At 35.9% G+C, this 20,449-nt stretch overlaps 2 protein-coding genes and 1 long non-coding RNA gene across 3 annotated transcripts; 1 reads left to right on the forward strand and 2 right to left on the reverse strand.

Moving 5' to 3' along the window:
- Window positions 1-1,213: 1,213 nt before the first annotated feature.
- LOC147515596 (uncharacterized) lies at window positions 1,214-2,294 on the reverse strand. The gene is made up of 3 exons (XR_015210768.1): window positions 2,156-2,294; window positions 1,461-1,655; window positions 1,214-1,353 (listed from the first exon to the last, which is right to left on the reverse strand). It is a non-coding gene; the product is annotated as an uncharacterized LOC147515596 (long non-coding RNA).
- Window positions 1,252-2,441, forward strand: LOC147515597 (protein SEED AND ROOT HAIR PROTECTIVE PROTEIN-like). Its single transcript, XM_086588497.1, has 2 exons — window positions 1,252-1,561; window positions 1,992-2,441. The coding sequence occupies exons 1-2, from the start codon at window positions 1,252-1,254 to the stop codon at window positions 2,330-2,332; spliced, it is 651 nt and encodes a 216-aa protein (XP_086444623.1). The 3' UTR covers window positions 2,333-2,441.
- A 1,028-nt stretch (window positions 2,442-3,469) lies between these two features.
- TRA2 (Aldolase-type TIM barrel family protein) lies at window positions 3,470-9,329 on the reverse strand. Its single transcript, XM_086588496.1, has 7 exons — window positions 9,000-9,329; window positions 8,756-8,927; window positions 8,605-8,654; window positions 4,882-5,182; window positions 4,280-4,468; window positions 4,000-4,182; window positions 3,470-3,869 (listed from the first exon to the last, which is right to left on the reverse strand). Exons 1-7 carry the CDS (start codon window positions 9,167-9,169, stop codon window positions 3,624-3,626), a joined length of 1,311 nt encoding a protein of 436 aa, XP_086444622.1. The 5' UTR covers window positions 9,170-9,329; the 3' UTR covers window positions 3,470-3,623.
- Window positions 9,330-20,449: the final 11,120 nt, after the last annotated feature.

Here is a 20,449-nt window from a genome sequence, read left to right on the forward strand (position 1 = left end):
GATTTCACCCCTCAATGGGATTCCATATTTTTCACGCAAAATGGGTTTTTAGGTCTTTTACTTGCTAAAGCTACTAAATTACACATTCAAATGCTACATCTAGCAGAAACCAAGGCATCTATGATTGTAACTTGGCGAAATAACTGTAGTCCCCATTCAGGTAGAATCTTGGTCATCCAATATGTCAAGAAAAACAGCATTTAGCAAGCATAGAACACGTGATGGGGCAAATATCACGTTCATACAAATGCAGGATTCTAGCTTCCAATGCCAGTTCCTGCCCCAATGTCTTTTCTTTCTCTCGAAGTGTAAATAATAGCTTTGACGAGGTTATGAGCATGGAGTCACGGACGCTGATTTCGGTGGCCATTGAAACTGGGCCTGCATTAGAAACTTCCTTTGCTTCAAATCATCCAATGTTATCTTTAGAGGTCCACTTATGGAGCCCAATAAGCGATCATGAATTGTATCCCTAAGAGCATCTTTAGGAGTGATAACAATTTGGTGTTTTTTCAACTTCAGGAAAACTACGTGTTGATGAAAACACCAAACCAAACACCAAATCGGCCAATATTTGGTTCTAGGTTTGATGTTGTATCAAATCACTCACGCGGTTTTCCCAACACCGCGTGGGCGTGGGCTTCTAATTGGGCTTATATGGCCGCGGTTTTTCACAAAACCGCTAGAAAAAAAAAAAAAAAAAAAAGTTTATGTGCGATACATGGCGCGGTTTTTGAAAACCGCATGGAGGCTTGGGCTTTGTCGGTTGGGCTTTAGTGGCGGTTTGGGCAAAACCAGCAGAAGTTATATGGGCGGTTTTGCCAAAACCGCGTAGTTGTTTGGTGAAATTTTGATGTTACTCCTGAAGTTGCTTGGTGTTTTTTAGGTTTGGTGTTTGGTTTGATTCAAAATTTTGGTGTTTTTTTGGTAGCTCTCCTAAAGATGCTCTAATACCCTAATAAAGTAATACATTTGTTATTTGTGCATGTCCAAATCTTTGAAACGATCGTAGATCAATTATGAGCTTACAAAATACTAAAGACATCCAGGCCAAATCCATGTACAGATGTAACATCCACTTCGTGCCTCCCATTCTTGCAGAATGATTCTACAGGACATGCAGCCAACAAATTTGGATATCACATAGCCAATATAATATCATTGAAACCTCACTATATAAACAAGAGCATATGAAGGTAATACTCATTCCATCTTTCTGATTCTACTTCTCCTATTACTGAGATCTTAAAAATGGCTCCTACAACTCTCTTCCTAGCAGTATTTTCTCTTGTGTTTGGGTCTTTAATCATCAATGGTGCCTGTGCTTATAGTACGGACCCAAAAGTAGTAGACCTGCAGGGAAAACCAAAGGTGGAAATTAGCATTCTCGGACACAAGATTATACCAAGTTCTGAAAAGCCAAAGGTGCCTGGATCTTTGGGGCAGAAGCTGAAACCTACCATTAAGAAGCCAAAGGTAGAACAAAAGGAAAAGTACAAGAAGATTGGCATCCAAGGGATCATCTACTGCCAATCGGGGGCTGAACTCGTCCCTATCAAAGGTAATCATCATACATCACCATGTGCTCCTGTAGACTATGTATTCATGAGTCGACGAATGGCAGCAACGTTTTGACTTTTGACTGCATTTCCATCCTACGTACATTATCAGATTTTGTTGGTAGAACACCTAGCATTAATTATAATCCCTCGAGCACAGCTTATATTTCCATTCTATCAAAACACAATTGGCTACTAACACATGAGAATATGGAATTAACCAAATTTTTGTCCACTGTATGACAACATACAAAATGCTCATTAGAGTTACATACATAAGAAGAAAATATTTGGCTTGTTACCTTTACGTATTCACAGCCTCACGGGTTGTCTTTTTGGACTTGTATATTTAGCAGAACATCATTTAGAAATTGAACATATATATTTTTTTTCTTTTATGTAATTCATTTAAACGTTCATTTGTGGTTTCAGGAGCTGTGGCAAGAGTGACATGTTTGGCCATGGACAAGAATGGGTATAAATATGCTCCCTTCTCTATTTCGAGTAAGGCAACCGATGCAAAGGGCTACTTCTTGGCAACACTACCTATTTCAGAACTGCAGAGCAAATTGAAGCTTTATACATGCAAGGCATACCTTGCTAGCTCTCCAATGAAGGAATGCAATGTTCCCACCAATGTCAACATGGGTTCAAGTGGCGCTCTTCCTTATTCTTCTAATCGCCTCCTCACCAATAAGAAGATGAAGTTGTACTCCGTTGGACCTTTTGTCTACCGCCCAACAAAACCAAAGCTCATCGGTGGAGTTTATTAGAATGTGACCAAGAAAATAGTCCTTGCATTTCATTTTTTGTTTTTTTTTGCTTCATGTACTTATTCTTTGTTGATGTTTTTTCCTTTGAAAAACTTGAGAGGATTGGCCTGGGCTGGCCTATTGTTGCAACGATTGTAAGTTTGCACAGTAAGTCTATTGCCACCATACTTGCCCTCCAATGGATCATTTTTAGGGGATTAGATTCTACTCACTTCAATTACCAAACTCTAAGAGCCCGCTATTGTTATTTATATATTGTCATTTCCTCCTCGGGTACAGATTGGGTATATTGTTGCCTTCCTTGGATGTGGTAGGGCTCCCTTTCCTGCCATCAAAAGTTGAGAAATAGGCTATTATCAAATCTCCTAGTTTCAAATCTATATCTCTATGTCAAATGAAACTAGGCCTGTAGAACAAGTACAACTTTTATCTCCATACTGCAGCAGTAATTCATAGATCTTTTCCTTCTACATTATATCTCTATATGAGTATACAAAAAGATAATTGAAGAACAAGCAAATGAATCAACTAACCTACCAACAAGTTCCTCACGATGGCTTCATTCTACTCCCCATTGGGAAGGAGTGTAAGAGATTCTTATTCTCGATGGGCTTCCAACGTAGCAGCGACCTTGGGCTCCCACTGAAACGACGACTGTACATTTCATTGTTGAAAATGGAAAACAAATTCTACATTAGAACTCGATTTCTGCTGCAAAGTAGACTCTGCCATTAGAAAAACTAAACGCAAAGATGTCCAATTTCAAAGTAGGCTATGGCATTCAGTGTTCGGAAAAATAGAGTCGGGTGATGCAACGTAACAACATCATTAACACATGTAGTTCCACTGCAAAGTTGAGTGTGCAGTCCAAATTTGCAACGCAAAAATTGCCTATGTTTTTCCATGGTTGTTGAAATAGAGGAAGAAAGATGTAAGTGAAGAAAGTGAAGTGCTTCTCCAAACCAGGGCATTTTTGACAACGCATTGACCAAATCAAGGTACAGACGTCTACAGACAGATACGTTCCCTACTTCGGGGGGCCAGTACAACGGCCCTTAAAACCTATTGCAACAGATATTTTAGATAGCGCAAATCCCTGAAAACTTAACTATTATTACAGGTACATAGCACATGGTATAAGACAAACTAAACTTTATTCTCATGATAAGGCTGATATGAGCCAACCACTCAACAAACTTAATACCAACAGAACACCAGGTACAAATATTACACAAGGCAAGAAGATGAACCAGTATCATTCAAGTCATTGGGCTGCAACTGCATATAATTCTTACAGGCTAACCAAATTTAGAGAGCTGGCCTTTTCTGCCAAAGTAACAAGTAGGCTTTCAAAGCTTTTCTTGAAAGAATCCACTCCTTCCATTTCAAGCTGAGAACCAACCTCATTCCAATCAATCCCCAACTTCTCAAGTGCACTGTAAATGCCTTCAGCCTCGGACACATTTGAGTCAATCGTCCTGGAGACAGTACCATGGTCAAGGAACGCTTGAAGGGCTTGGTCAGGCATGGTGGAGACCTGAAATGAGGGAAAAACAACATTTGAACGCATGAAGAGCTGGTAACATTTTCCTCAAGATAATTGTTCATCTTAACATTAAAAGGATTAACACCACGGAGTTAATGGTTATCAAGAAGTATTATCTCACCGTATCGGGTCCAATGAGAGGAGCAACATATAACGTGTCTTTGTAAGCAGGATTCTTGACACTAGTTGAGGCCCAAAGCAACCTTTGCTTCTTAGCACCTTTCTTCACTAGTGCTTCCCATCGTGGACCAGAAAATTTCTTCTGGTAAAGCTTATATGCCAGAGCTGCTTGAGCCACTGCAGCCTAAAAGAGTCACAATTTTACAAGCATACTGTTAACTTTAATCTTAATGAACCTGTTTCCTTTTCAGAGAATAGAACAAAGTGTACAATTTACTTACCTTCCCACGGAGATCCAAAGCTTCAGGAGTACCAATATCCTCAAGCATCTTGTCAACAAGGGTGTCAACACGACTGACAAAAAAGGAGGCAACACTGGTAACCTTAGAAAGGTCACTCAATCCGGAAGCTTCAAGGCCATCCAAGTAAGCATCAACAACAGCTTCATATCTTGAAAGGGAGAATATGAGCTGCATGACAGTAGGAAAAAGAAGAGAGCGTCATTAACATTGTTGGAAGGGCAAAATCCTATTCGTAAGAAACAATAATTAAAGACAAAATCAACAGTTCAGACATAATAAACATTGAAAAAACAGTATCGAAAGCTATCTTGTAAAGTAAATTTATCAGCTAGCACAGTGTTGTAAACAACAGGGAAAACTGAGAAAAAATGCTTTCCTTTTCTTGATTTTAGGACAAGTATCTATTGTCTTAACATATAAACACCACTATAGAATTGGAGACACCAATTACTTATTGGGTAAATCACTAATAAATTATCTCCAGTGATTATTGAATGACATGAAATCTTCAGCAACATCTGTTTCTAAATTAGTAAGGGCTAAGCTTTTCCAGCATGGGTAAAATACTAAAATCAACTTACTGTTACATTGACGCTTATGCCTAGTGAAATGACCTCCTTAATAGATGGGATACACTCAGCTGTTGCAGGGATCTTTATGTAGACATTGCGACGGTTAACCACTTTATGCAGCCACTTAGCGGCCTCCACAGTCCCTTTCGTATCATCAGCAAGTCGAGGAGAAACTTCAACAGAGACATAACCATCACCTCCATCGGTCTGATCATAGATTTGCTCAAAAAGTTTGCAAGCGTCTTGGATGTCTTTTATCACAAGTTCCCAGTAGGCATCTTGAACGTCCTTTCCCGCTTGTACAAGCTCTCTGCACGACCAAGCAGTTTATGGTCACAAAATTAAGCCATGGACAACTTGCACAATAAACAATCATCAGAAATTTATTACTTGCAGGCTTTGTTGCATAAGCACGGCTGTATGGGTATAATGTGTCGGATTAGGGCAAACATGAAAGATAAGAAGTTGGGAACGCAGAAAACACTTATTAACACACAAATAAATGACACATCAAATTACACGCATTCATGGAACTGACATGGAGAACAGGCAAGGGCCGACTTTTAACGATGAGGAACTTTCCACCTTAGAGGTCTTACTATTTAAAGAACCAGACCATTTAAAAAATTTGCAACCCTTGACAAACCAGGGTCGCAAAGTTCAGAATTTGTAGAATGTTAGATCAATCCTAATCTTAAAGACACCTTCTGACATGGCTAGAATACATATTAAATTAGGTAATTTTTTGTGAAGTCCATCTCCACGGTAGAGAGATGATCTTCACCAAAAATCAGCCCTTGATTTCCATGTGGGCCCACCAAACATTTGTCATTTGATGCATTGTCCTTCACATGTCATAGTAACTTGCCCCTACAAACACAAAAGTATTAGCTGCTGGCTATTTCTAGGTGTTGATGTAATTTGAATTACTTATATATATATATATATATATATATATATATGTGTGTGTGTGTGTTTGGCAAACACACAAGATTGTATGCACAGTAATACATGGGTTCACCAGCAGCTCATAACTAGAAGGATAACAAATGGGTTTGAGATTTTCAAATTTTTGATGCATCAGCTGCGATTTAAATGAGCACACTCTGTTTTACAGAATGCAGTAAGTTATACAGTCTGCTCAATCGAGAAAAATAAATTAACAAACGAGCACATAGAGATAGGAGTTAGGACTAGCAAGAAAATTGAAAGTGTAAAATGAGAGGATCTCTGGAGTTTGGACATGTTGAAGATAATGGAGGAGAAGTCACAAGTGAAATGAAAACTTTATTAGGCAACTTACGTCTGAATAATAAAAAGGGGTTTTTTACTTAACCCCCCAAAAGTATGTAGCGTTTTGAGAAAACCCCCCATTTTTGAAATCATTTGACTTGGCCCCCCCCCCCCAGTCCAAATTGATATTCCAATATTACTCTTCTTCTTCACCAACAATGGAAATCAATTCCTAAAAAATGGTGATCCAATCCCAAAAACAAGACACAATTAAATGAAAAAGCCAACCCATACATACAATAAACAAAAACAAACCTCATAAATCCATATTTTATGTTCATCGCGAAGATATACGAATAAAAAATAAAATTTTTGGGTAAAATGGGTTACTGTACCAATAATATTTGACAAATAGTAACCCATTTTGAGTCGATTTGGGGTTAGTAGTACGAATAGTAATGAAGCTATTTGAGATTTCATCACATTTTTTTAATTATTTTGGGTAGTAAGATTTAATTCCATGGTTGAAGAAGAAGGGTAGTTTTGGCATTATGTGAGATATTAGCCTGGAGTGGGGGGCTAACTCAAATGTTTTTTAAAATAGGGGGTTAAGTCAAAACACTACATACTTATGGGCAGTTAAGTCAAAAAACAACCAAAGATGAATTGTGTCTATAAGAGAGTAAATTTGCAAATTTGGCAGCATTCATGAAAGTATAAAACTAATCATCATTCATTGAAGATTGTCAAAGATCACTTCCAAACACTTAATAACTACTAGAATTCATGTAGATCAATGTGAAATCGTCCACAAGGAGGCGCTGCCGACAATGAGGCTTTGGGCTTACTTTCCCTAAAAAAACAGAGAACCAAGATCAAAACCTATATTCTCAATAAACTCTAATTCTAGTTTCAACAAACTAGAAATGGAGCAGGCAACACCAGAAAGACTGCCAAACCTCACAAACACACAGATCAAACCACAAATATCGATTCAATAAACCACCACAACTATGGTGAATTTAGGCATTCACTAAACTCCAACAAGAAAATTGAAATAAAAAAGAAGATGAAGTAGTAGATGAATAAAACAAGTTGAATATTACCAAGTTAAAATATCAGAAGAGTGATAAAAGAGAAACCAAGATAAAGAGACCAACATAGGCCAAAACCAGTGCCAAACATCCTCTCTTCTTATAGTCTTACTAGTTGCCCACTTTGTTTACAAAAACGTCTAAAACTTCTACCATAACTTGGGTCAAGTATATCAGCACATTAAAAAAAAACACATGGATTCTAAGTAAACAATATTCAATCACTGACGCTACAACTTACGACACTGCTGACTTTTCGCTTGAGCTATGTGTCACAGGTAACAAGTTATACAACTCATATGTATGTTAGTTCTCCTTAGTCCTTTGATGGTCAGTGTTTTGCAAATCTCTAAATGAAGAGCACTCATTGCAGTTCTACAAGTCAGACACTTCTGACAAGTGACACGAACCTGCTCCTATGTTCGATCAACTCTTTACAATCCAACAATGACATTTCAAAGAGAATTTATTCAATTTTTCGTTTTTCTTTTTCGATAAAGGTCAATAACTCTAAACCAAAGAACAATGCATATAAGTAACATTGTGGTTTTGATTATGGAGATACAACAGGATATATAATTATAGTGTACTTTCATGTTCAGTATTGTTATAACACAGGGTATTGCCTAAGCTTATGAAAAAAAAGAGAAAGCGAGAATGGTAATGCGATAGTGTCCATCTTCATTTGAGGCCATTTTCATAATTAAAGAACTATGTGCCCTCCAAATGCTTTAATACCTGGCATACTTCAGATAACGAATTTGCATAAACTCACTGGGTTAACCATGCTTTAGCATGTGTGTGATAGGACGTGCTTCCAAGTCCAACACTACCACTTAGAACAAAAGTGTGAACCATAAAGGAAGACAAAGACTCGAGTATAGGTAAAGAGTGGGATGTCTTGGGGGAAGTTTGGTCTTTCCGGTTCATTTTAAGCAAAAGTGAAATTTTGCACGTGACTAGGATCAACTCCAAAAAAAGCTGGATCAACCCATCATGTTATGCTTGTGAAGTGACTATGAATATAGCAAGAATTGTCAGGAAGCTATGCGGCACAGACCATTGTATAACAGCTTCTAAGCAATCACATTCCCACAGAATCAAACTGTCCCACAGTAATGGACATGGAAGCAGTTTATGATACTGCCATGCTCAGAGCGATTCTCATCTCTCATTCATTTTGTAGCAATACTTCATTCTCTCCTATTACTAATCAATTACCCTATGTTAACATAATTTTCCCTCTCCATTACCGAAGATTCACTTTCCAATTACAAAAGTATCGGTCAGAAATGTCAATTCTTCCTCATACAGACTTCTCTCAAGTAAAGCAATCTGTAATCTAGTCAGCAAATTCATAATTAACCAAATAAACCATACAGAAAACAAAGATAAACCAGCACACCTGAACTGATCATTATAGGCATTCGATGTCGATATTGCTTTCTGAAAAATCTGCAAACATAAAAACAACAAATAAGAAAAAATGACTGCCACCCACCCACCCACCCCTCTTTCAATAAAATTGATAAACAGACAAAAAAAAAAAAAATTACCGCAGGATTGCTAGTGACACCTCTAACACCACTCGCAATCAATGGAAGCAAATCAGTAACAGGTCTGCAAAGATTATCATACCAAGGACTCTGTCCTTGCAACTCATAAAGATCATGCAGAGATGTTTTCTTTTCTTGTATTCCATTTCCATCAACTTTGGAACATTTCACACTGCATATTATATTTCCACAATAAATAATATTGTTTTAAAGAAAAGATTAAAAAAAAAAAAAAAAAACTTACGTAAGAGAGGTTCTGGGGACACAGTTTGTTGTGATGGAAAGATTAGAGGAAGAAAGTTTGTTGTTGTTATGAAAGAGAGATCGGGTTTGGAAAGTAATGATTGGTTTGGGTTCAGAGATGTTTAGTTTGGCAGCAAATATTGGATTTGTTAGCTTAGAAATGGAAGACATCTTTGAGATCGAAAAACAGAGAGAGAGGTTTGAATGAATGACTTGATTATTAAGAGTGGACAAACGTGGCCAATAGATTTGGTAAGACAAGTTGTTGGTATGAGGTATGATGGCTATTGGGACTGCCCAAGGGTTGGTGAAGTAGAACTGTATAAAACTAACCCTGATTTCCCTCAAGGTCCGGGTATCCGTGGTTTTTTGGTATTTTTTTAGACAGTTTTGGCGAATTTGACTTTGGTCAAACTGGTAAGAAAATGAAAAAATAAAACAAATTCTACTAAAACAAGACAGTTACATAAATGGATTAGAGTAGTAACTAGATTTTTGGACCCGTTCAACGAACGGGGACCGTTTTTATATAATTTTTTTTTCACTTTATTATTATATATCAAAAATCTTACTTCCAAACTATATTCACTCAGACAATAAATTAAAAGATCATCTTGTATTTGGCAGTAGAATACTGAAGCAAAAACTCACTATCTCATTAATATTGTCCAGTATTTATATTGTAGAATGTTCAGGGCATCGACTTATTGCAGTATGGAAATAGCTGATTACCTATTATTCTTTACTTATTTTTTTATCGATATTTGTTAATTGTTATCTTATTTTGCTAAATTCGTTTGTAATAATAGTAAGGGAGGATAGGTAATGATTACATTTACTCACTTGTTTTGAAGGTCACAAGCGAAACAATGCTATGATCTGAATACCTACTCCAAAGGTGACAAATAACTTTTTTTTTTTTCAATATCGAACACAATATAACTTGAATTAGTCGAATTGGAAAAGTGAGCGTGCTAATATTATAAATTTAAACTAAAAATTAAAGGACTTAATAGTGACAAACTTTCATAGATAAGAAGTGTTAAACTTCGTCCATTAAAAAAATACTATGTGATTAACATACTAAAATTTTGGTATTAAAGTACTAATCCTCATGGTTTTTTTTTTTTTTCTTTATTATGGAACTCTCCGTGTCCTTCATTCCTTTAATTTTATCTTTGTTGTGTTTATCATCAACCAAACAATCTAGCATAATATTTTTGAGGATGTCGAGTTGATTTTGTTTCTCTTCAACTTGTATTATTTTCTTCATAAGTTCTTTGAAATTGAAGTCTCCAATTTCCATATCACGTTCATCATTTAGAAACTATATTGTGTTAAAAGCTGTTGAATCCTCTGCTTTTGCAACAGAATATGTTGGTCTTCCATTAATTTCTTTAACTATGACGTTTTCACCTTTAATGTTACAGTGTTTTTGAGTCGTCCGCTCTCTAATTCTGTGTTGTAAACCGGATCTTGTTGAATATTAAGTCCTTCTTCTAGAATTTTCTTTAACATTTTTTTTTTACATAAGCTGTAATTTTCATATGCCATTATCTGCAATATACATAATAAAATGAAGTCAATAAATTATTGTAAATAATGGTGAAGAGGAAGAAAATAGGCTACCTTGTTTTTTGATACGTGTAGTTAAATTGTTTTTTTTTAAGGTTAATAGATTATGTTTTACTAAGTGATTGGAAGTTCACTTTTCCTAGGTTTTTAGTTTTGTATATCTCTTAAATTTTGATATTTTGGAACAGCGAGCTTCTCCTTTTTTGTAGCCACCACTCTATTAGGAGCATAGATTATGACACTTGTCGGGTAATTTGAAATTTGGATTTTGAGTTTTATGGTGTGGGCACGTGCAAAATGTGTGAGGGGTAGTTGTTGCATTTTGAAATGGCATAACACCAGACACACCACAATAGACGGTCAAACTTGGTAAATGAATCGTTAAGTAACGATAGGATTACCTAAAGTTAAGAAATGTAAAACTTTGGGTCCAACGCAAATACCCATATTTTATTTTAAATTAGATTTTTTTTTTTTTTTTTTTAATTAGGTAGAATCTATTGGGTTTAGAAACCTCTAAGTATAACATATGTTTTAAGTGGGTATTGTATCTCAAATTCAATTCAAATTTGAGTTGCTACCTCTTATGGAGATATTAAAATGTCTTACACCTAGGTACTCATGCTGATTCATAGCAATATATTGAGAGTTGTCCTTGAGCGGATGGTTTCTCAACTTGAGTTTAGGAAGTGCGAGAATACAATACCAACTTATTGAAGTGGTGCGTGATAGGAGAGAATAAAAGCAAGCAAATCGAGGTAGGTATGGTCTTTTTCTCATTTGTCTAAAAACTTATTAAGGTGTGGTTTTGACTTCGGTTGGATAGTTGTGTTGTTTTGAAGTTGTGTATCTTCCTATTGGTAACTCGATTTTGGACCGGTTAAAACTTCGGATTGACTATATAGACACTGTGGCATCTATTGATATATTAAGTGTTTTCCTTTGGTTAAACTAAATTTTTAACTTGCTGTGGATTTTTAACCTACCGATGTCTTTAAATGTATGAAAATTTGTGTCGAAGTAGCTTTTCTGTGCTAGATCAGTATATTTCTTGATCTTTCTTAGTTCTTGTTTCCCAAATTTCAGCAAATTTTGGAATTGCTGCTATATTTGCTATGAGAATGCTTGGGGTTCGGTCAACTGGTCTATCACTTTTGCTTGAGAAAGGGTTATTTCAACATACCACTTGATTTCACGTTTAAATCTCTTAAATTAAATACAGATGTGGATATGGTGTCTTTGCAGAAAAGCGAAGGTGAAGCTCTTGTATTTGCTTTGTAATTATAACACAGATATGAACTTATTTTTGGCGTTTCTCAGATATGAAATTATAACACAGATATGAAATTATTTCTATATAAATAAAATGACCACATGCATCCCATCTTGAAAATAGTTTGCACTACTTAAAAGCATATCCACTATTATGATGGGAGAATCTCTCTTATAAATAAAAAGAAATACAAATTATTAAGCCCTTTAATCAACAATATGATTTTTTCTGTATGTACATTGATAGACACATTGAAGACAATGTCAAGGTTGTGGAAATGGATTTTGGGCAATGTAGAGGGAGTACAAAAGAGCGAGGAATGGCTATTTAACCAATGTTCATGTTGAAAGGGGAGATCAAAGATATTGACCACATTGTTATGCAGAACTAAAGCAAAACTGTCTCTGCCACATGTTATTAGCAAAGATGAGCCCTAATGCTTGCTGTAGACATTTTGATGATAATTAGGTGAGTCTGAGCAAGCAGGTTCTGTCACAACTTAAGTGTGTCAAAACCTGATCCAAGTTTATTAAGTATCTTTCAGTTTTGGTCAAAGCTATTATAATAAGAATGCTTTCTAGCTCACCATTTTCATAATTGATTGTGCTCTTGTGGTAATTTGTGGTGATTTAGGAGAGTTTATATAATGGAGTTGCAAAACTGCCTCGATAATACTAAAAAAATCTAGACATTTGAGAATGTTGCTGACTGCCTAATTATTTCGCACTACCAATGGTGTGTTTTTTTTTAAAAAGTTCATCTGGTATTTGGCATTAGAATACTGAAGGAGGAACTCACTATCTCATTAATATTTGGAAGACACTGTCCAGTATTTACATTGTTGAATGTTTAGTGCATCCACTTATTTACAATTACTCACTTCTTTTAGAAGGTCAGCAAACGAAACAATGCTATGATACGAATACCTACTCCAAAGGTGACAAATGACTTATATTTTTTTCGATATCGAACACAATATAACTTGAAGTAGTCGTATTTGAAAAGCGAGTGTGGTAATATTATAAATTTAAACTAAAAATTAACGGACTCAATAGTTACAAACTTTCATAAATAAAAAGCGTTAAACCTCGGCCATTAAAAAAATACTATGTGACCAACATAATAAAGTTTTGGTATTAAAGTACTAATCCTCATGGTTTTCTTTTTCTTTATTATGGAACTCTACATGCCTTTCATTCCTTTAATTTTTTTTTCTTGAGATAATATATTTTATCTTTGTTGTGTTTATCATCAACCAAACAATCTAGCATAATATTTTTGAGGATATCGAGTTGATTTACGCTTTTCATCAACTTCTATTTCTTTTCTTCATAAGTTCTTTGAAATTGAAGTCTTCAATTTCTATATCACGTTCATCCTTTATAAATTGTATTGCGTGAAAAGCTGCTGAATCCTCTACTTTTGCAACAGAATATGTTGAGCTTCCATCAATTTCTTTAACTATGACGTCTTCACTGTTAAAGAATAAGTCTTTTGGTACATTTAATGTCACAGTGCTTTTGAATCGTCCGGCTCTCTAATTACGTGTTGTAGGATTTGGATCTTGTTGAATGTTAAGTCCTGCTTCTAGAATTTCCTTTAGCATTTTTTTTTTACATAAGCTGTAATTTTCATACGCCATTATCTACAATATACATAATAAAATGAAGTCAATAAATAATTGTAAATAATAGAGAAGAGGAAGAATGAAATAATTAGTTAAATAATTTTTGAGTTTTATGGTGTGGGCGCGTGCAAAGCGTGTGAGGGGTAATTGTTGCATTTTGAAATGGCATAACACCGGACACACCACAATAGGCGGTCAAACTTGGTAAATGAATCGTTAACTAACGATAGGGTTACCTAAAGCTCAGAAACGTAAAACTTTGGGTCCAATGCAAATACCCATATTATTGGGACGTCCTAAAGCTAAATCACCTTATTTTAAATTAGATATATATTTTTTAATTAGGTAGAAGCTATTTGGTTTAGAAACCCATAAGTATACTATTAGTGTTGGGCTGGGCGAACAAATTCTTGGTATTGAATCTAAAATTCAATTCAAATTTAAATCGCTATCTGTTTTTTCCCGCAGACTTCCTTTCAAAAGTGCAGATGCAATTGCCTGTAATGGCGAAGCTTTGGCATTATCATAAATGTCCTTTGAAGTTTCTTGGACCCTTAAGAGTAATGCTTTAAACATCATACCATCTTTGTTAGCATCGTAATTCCGATGCTAAGCTGTCTCTCTCGACATTGTTTTGTGCTCTACCAGTGGTGATAGATTTGTAGTGAAGGTGAGGATCTCGGGATCCTCGGCTGCTAGGATATTCTTTGAACATGCAGTTCGCATTCAAGCCGCTCCAGAAGTCAGGAGAGAGACCAAAAGATAAATAGTTGCAGGTGTTCAACCATGGGGTCACCAATTACAGAGGGTGGATTTTGGCCTTGACTTATGGGTATTGTTTTGGAGTGGAATCGACGGTGGACAACATAATTGCACAATACTTTTATGACAGGTTCAATCTAAAGCTCGAAACTGCCGGAATCATTGCAGCAAGTTTTGGTCTAGCGAATTTCATTTCTTGACCTGGTGGAGGATTAATCTATGATATGATGGCTAAGAGGTATGGGATGAGAGGTAGGCTCTGGAGCCTCTAGGTGGTGCAAACAATTGGAGGTCTACTTTGTGTGTTGCTTGGTAGAGTGACCCACTTTGGAGGCTTCGATAACTATGATGATTGCTTTTTCTTTGTTTGTTCAAGCTGCTTGTGGGTGACATTTGGAGTAGTTCCTTCGTCTCTCGAAGGTATTTGTTATTATTCATCATATATTTTTGTAGCATCGGGACAAAACAATAAACTAAAGTTTTGGAGAAATACCTATGTTCATGTCGATTTTGACTATGTGCCAAATGATGTTGTTGAGAGTACAACCAATATTTGGTGTCATTTCACTTAGAAGATGCACCCAATACCCACTCGTCTTGCAATACCAAAAGAAGCTTAATATACCACACCAATTCAAAACTCAATACAAAACCTAAGCTATATGCAATAGACGATAATTCGGACAATAGAGATAATACCCATGGCCGAAGATATGTAGCAACTATTTTATAGAAGCGGTAAATACCTATTGTTAATTTGAAAGGCAAATCATAAGAGTTTCGAATTGTGTTCTAATTTATGCTAGGTACAATTGATCGGCAATGTTGTTATTTACATAGATCATGTATCTTACACATTACGGACTCTTATTAGAAAAAGAGTCGGATGGAAACTCACACGAAAAAATAGAGGTTTCCCAGTGTCAGCAGTAATTAATCATTTACCAAAAAACTTTAACCCCGCAACTATCCAAGAAAATATCACCTTCAGTAGTGAAGGATGTTTTGAGTAAAAGAAGTTTTAGTCATCAAAAGGGGATTCTTCGTTTGTGCACAATCCAGGGAAGCCTTGTTATCCTATACGCTAAAAATTACATGCAATAAGATTAATTACTAAAAATTACAGTGTTAAGCTTAACTCTGTATAAGGTCAAGCATTTAATATAACCAATATTAAATATCATTTGGAACAACCCAATAACTCACATACACTTTATAATTTGGCATAAAACTGTAGGGAGAATAATTTTTTAGGAATCCTTTGCAAGTCACAATAGGTTTCCTTTCAATTTGGTCTTACTCTCGATCTATACTTGAGAGAGTGAGTGTGTTTCTTTACACATTTACCTAGCAGTGTTTGAAGAGAGTGCTTGCTTTCGCTTGAGAAAAGGTTGCCGTTAGGGAGTGGTTTGGGTTTGAGTGTGGCGAGTGCTGCCGTTGCAGCTATAGCAGTGAATGAGATTTTTGGTGGGAGAATTATTGGTGGGAGAGTGGTTTGGGGTCGAGTCGGGTCTTTGCGCGGTGTAGTTAATTAATGAGATTTTTGGTGGGATAGTGGTTTGGGATCGAGTGGGGCGAGTGCTGCTGCTACAGTTGTAGCTATGAATGAGATTTTTGGTTGGAGAGTGGTTTGGTCTCGAGTGCTGCGAGTGCTGCTATAGCTGTGAATGAGATTTTTGGTGGGAGGTTAATTGTTCCTGATCTTGTTCATCTTTGGGTTCTTTGTGTCAAATTTGTTAATCACGATTTTTGGTGGGAGAGTGGTTTGGGGTCTAGTGTGGCGAGTCTTTAGCTGCTACCGTTGTGGAATGAATGAGATTTTTGGTTGGAGAGTGGTTTGAGCTCGAGTGGTGCTGCTGCAGCTGTAGCTGTGAATGAGATTTTTGGTGGGAGGTTAACTGTTCCTGATCTTGTTCATGCTGGGTTGGATTGGAAGTGAAGGTTTTGGGTTATCATGCGGATAATGTTTGCATTTTTAATTCCATTATCTGTAAAACTGTCATGCTACCAATACATACATAAAACTGGCAATTATGTATCTATGATTGCAAAGACTGACTTAGGGGGTCATACATATGGGGGTAGGCTACACGCGTGAGGAGCAAAAGGTTTTGTTTCAGGATGACCTTAGGTGGATTCAAGCCAAAAGCAGGTTCTTAATGTCATCAAAAGAAAATTCTGAACTACTCTGTATATGTCCTAAAATAAATATTTCATTAAGTTATGATGAACTATAGATAATTCAAATTGAAAAAACAAAAACATAAATTTGATGGATCTAACACTGTGCTAATCCTCATCCAATATAGAATTCAGCTTGAAAAACACTACGCTAATCCTCATCCAAATCTGATGAATTATTTGGGATGCTTAGGTAGTCCATATCCCAATTTGGTCCTCCTATAAGCAATGCTTCATTTATTGACTTCAAATAGGCATTTTCTTTTCTCAAGTTTTCAATATCTTGATGAAGTTGTTTTTCTCTAATATTTGCTTCATGTAGCTCTTCACATTTAGTAATGACTTCTTTGTGGTTGATGTCTAAAACCTCAAATTTGTATATCTGCTGTAGGAAGCGGATTGCGTTTCCTGCAGCCGCATTTTCTGAGTCCACTTTCTTAGTTTGATACGTCCCCGGAAATGATTGGCTTATAGGATAATTGGGATTTTTGAAGATTTCTCTCATTATCGGCAAATCTATTATGACATCTGCAGCGTATCGGTTGTTTTCAATCTTTGATATGTAAACTGGTTCTCCCTGAATTTTTTCCTTGATTAGAATTTCTCTCAACGCTGTCTTGAGTGAAATTTTGTGTTTGGTTTCATACTCCATGAGCTGCATTTTAAAAATTACATTAGTTTATATTATCCAGAAATATACAATTTTAAAAATTACATTAGTTTATATTATCCAGAAATATACAGTCTCACATTCGAACATGTAAATTTTAGGTTTTGTTTTATTGATGGATCTTTTACTGTTTTGTAGGCTTTGTGGGAGGATACCAAACGTGTGTCAAAGTGGGCTATAGTGAATAATTGCAGGTATATATATACCACTAAACTTGGTTCTAGCATTACATAATTTTGATATAAAAACATTCATTTTCTTATACTCTAGTTACATATATATACTATACTGTACCTTATACACACACACCTTTCCCCCTTGAAATATATTTTAAAGCATATGGATGATTTGAAAGTTGATTTGTTCTCCTTTTGTATGCTCTTATATTTCATATAATTTCATCAATAATTGTTGTGTTGGATTGATTGACTCAATAGCTTCAACTCGAGACTTGTCTCTCCCCCAGTCCCACTGATTTCACAATATTGAGAAGAATTATAAAGAGGAGGGGTAAAGAGGGGTTCCAGGAACAGTTAATAGTGAGTAGTTGTTACACTAATACATGTCTTAAGTTCAATATATTTCAATATAATTTTGAATTAAAAGAATCATAAAAACAAACCGATTCTGAGGGCTTACGCTAATATCTCATGTGTTTAACCTTTAATATTATCAAAATTTGAATCATAAAAGAGAAATCAACAAAATTATTAAATAAGATATTGGAAAAGAAATAGTTTACCTTATCCATTTTGTTAACTCTTTTCTGAAGCCTTGATTGACTATCTTCTATTGCATGCAATGAAAAAAAAGAAAAAGAACTTCGATTATATATGTAAAACTAATGTAAATCGGACTAAAAAGAAAAAAACTGAAAGTTTACCTTTGTTTTTTGTTTTGTGTTAGGAGGATCGTGGGGTTTTTTTATATATATAGGTTGTTTAGGTTTTATTATGTCATTAGAAGTTTAGTATTAATAGGATTCTTATTAGATATGTTTGTTTAGGAAGTTAAGTATAGATAGGATTCTTTTGGTAGAAGAAGTCGTTATGTAGGCCTAGGAATTAGACCGTATACTTCCTTGCTATTCCAGGAGATCTTCCTCAGGCAGTGAAGTTCGGGTGCCTCTTGGAGTAGGCTGCGCCCGTTTTGCTCGACCACCACGATTAACCAAAATGTTAGTTTATGTTTAAAATTGGCACTTCACCTTTGAAATGGATATTATTGCATTAAGCGTAACCTTCTATGAAGGACAGAGTGATGAACCAAAGCGTGAGATATATAGCTATCAAACTTAAATTTAACAATCCACCAAATTGAAGGACATAAATACTGTATGCTAAACTACACTGATCAAAGGAGATGTAAATACAACGTACAAATATAAACCTATGGAGAATCTAATCACCTTCACAGCTTGGTAAAGTACATCAATAAGGGGCCATACCCCTCTGTATTGAAAAAATGTAGCAGCCTTATGAAGTTGCAAGCTGTAAATAATTTAAAATTTGTACAATGATATTAATGTTTTAAACCTTTTTGATAACCACATGGCAAACACAATAATTGGACAACCATGACTTTGAAGCAAGTCAAATGAATATCAACTTTTGAACTTTTTTACTCATCTTCTGTTGCAACCCATCAATTAATCTGACACAGATGGAACACTGTATGCTTATGAGCTTAGCTCTCCTGCTCAATAAATGTTGGTTATCTTGTTTATGCACCTAAGTGCATCTTTTGTTATGATATGTAGGCTTAGGTCCTGGGACACTTGTTGGTTCTGCAGCATTCGACCTGTTTCGTATAAATGCTGTGTGAGTAGTAGTTCCAAAAATATGAGGGATGTTGCATTGATGAATATGCTAGTAAACTGGTCCTGGGTGTGATGTAGGTTGTCTCAAGTCCTACGCTATCGCGGAGAAATGCCCATTCCAATCTTTTAATCATCTGAAGTGCATGATCCAACTCAGATAGAGATGGATTATATCTTGTTCTATCCAATATTGAGAGGCTGATTTCATTCTCTATCTCTAGTCTCATTTCACGTTTTTTCTTTTTTGAATCATTGGGTACTGGCTATGCCTGCAAATCTGATATCCATTAGTTTGTGAGAACACTTTACATTCAAGTTTTGCATAATAATTATCCATTTATAGCCTTGGGATGCAAAATTCATCGAGAAAACGACTCTGATTACATTCTTGCGCCTTAGGATGAATTTGTTCCCGCCCAAGTTGATTTCAAAGCGGCTGATGCCATTATTGCCAAGAACCATTACAGCAGAAAATGATTCTCGAAAAAGTTGGGCTAAACGCTGATTTTGTCCTTGACCTCTGTGATGAGAAGTTCCAAACTATAAAGCTCCTTTCCTCCATTATTGATGCCATCAGATATCCTACTAAAGTGTTCCTACTTAATTTGGGGGGTTCCCTGTTCTTAGTTGAACATAATTACTGCGAGCATTTTTGTGTATGGAGAATAGTACTTACAAATCTTCCCATTCGATGACAATACCATATAATACTTGCATCGATAATGTAGGCCTGCAGGATGTGCTGATTGATAACAACTTCCTGTTTCATGTAAGTGAACTTGTTTTTAGATCCATATATACTTACTAATCTGTGAAGTACTATTGGGTATGTTATTGTGTTGATCATTTGTTTCAGGTGAAACTCGGTAACTTAGGACTCGCATTAATCTCCTTACTCTGGCGACCTCACCCCAGTTACCTGTCGATGCAAGGATGTTGCCGAGTAACACATGAGATGCTGAATCGGACGGATCCAGTTTCCATACACTATCTGCCGCATTGTGACTTAGTTGCAACTGGGGAATCTGCATTCAACCGATTGGCAGGAAATCTGTTGTTTCAAAGCATTCAAGTAGTTCCAGGCTAGAGTTTGAAGGCTTTCTGAGTTATGTATTATCTTAAGAGAAGAAGCGAAATCTTGCAACATTAGCATTTTCTTCTAATCCTTTCGATCATCCATTCCCGGTGTGGTTTGTTCGATACCGCCAGTTCAACATCTTGCATGCTTTGCAACCTCCCGTCCTTAGTTGAACATAATTCGCAAGCATTTTTGTGTATGGAGAATAGTACTTACAAATCTTCCCATTCGATGACAATACCATATAATACTTGCATCGATAATGTAGGCTGCGAGGATGTCTTGATTGATAACAACTTCTGTTTCATGTAAGTGAACTTGTTTTTAGATCCATATATACTTACTAATATGTGAAGTACTATTGGGTATGTTATTGTGTTGATCATTTGTTTTGGTGAAACTTCGGTAACTTAGGACTTGCATTAATCTCCTTACTTTGGCGACCTCACACCCGATTACTGTCGAT

Source organism: Coptis chinensis, chromosome 2 (assembly GCF_015680905.1).
Source record: "Coptis chinensis isolate HL-2020 chromosome 2, ASM1568090v1, whole genome shotgun sequence".
Taxonomy (NCBI): Eukaryota; Viridiplantae; Streptophyta; class Magnoliopsida; order Ranunculales; family Ranunculaceae; genus Coptis; species Coptis chinensis.

What these genes read in the sequence shown, in the direction of transcription:
- TRA2 (XM_086588496.1), bottom strand. Translation starts at nt 9,169, where the DNA reads ATGTCTTCCATTTCTAAGCTAACAAATCCAATATTTGCTGCCAAACTA. An exon ending in GCATAAGCGTCAATGTAACA is followed by an intron (nt 4,469 to 4,881) that starts GTAAGTTGATTT and finishes ACTGTCATGCAG; the next exon opens with CTCATATTCTCCCTTTCAAG. An exon ending in CTTTGGATCTCCGTGGGAAG is followed by an intron (nt 4,183 to 4,279) that starts GTAAGTAAATTG and finishes TGACTCTTTTAG; the next exon opens with GCTGCAGTGGCTCAAGCAGC.
- LOC147515597 (XM_086588497.1), top strand. Translation starts at nt 1,252, where the DNA reads ATGGCTCCTACAACTCTCTTCCTAGCAGTATTTTCTCTTGTGTTTGGG. An exon ending in TGAACTCGTCCCTATCAAAG is followed by an intron (nt 1,562 to 1,991) that starts GTAATCATCATA and finishes TTGTGGTTTCAG; the next exon opens with GAGCTGTGGCAAGAGTGACA.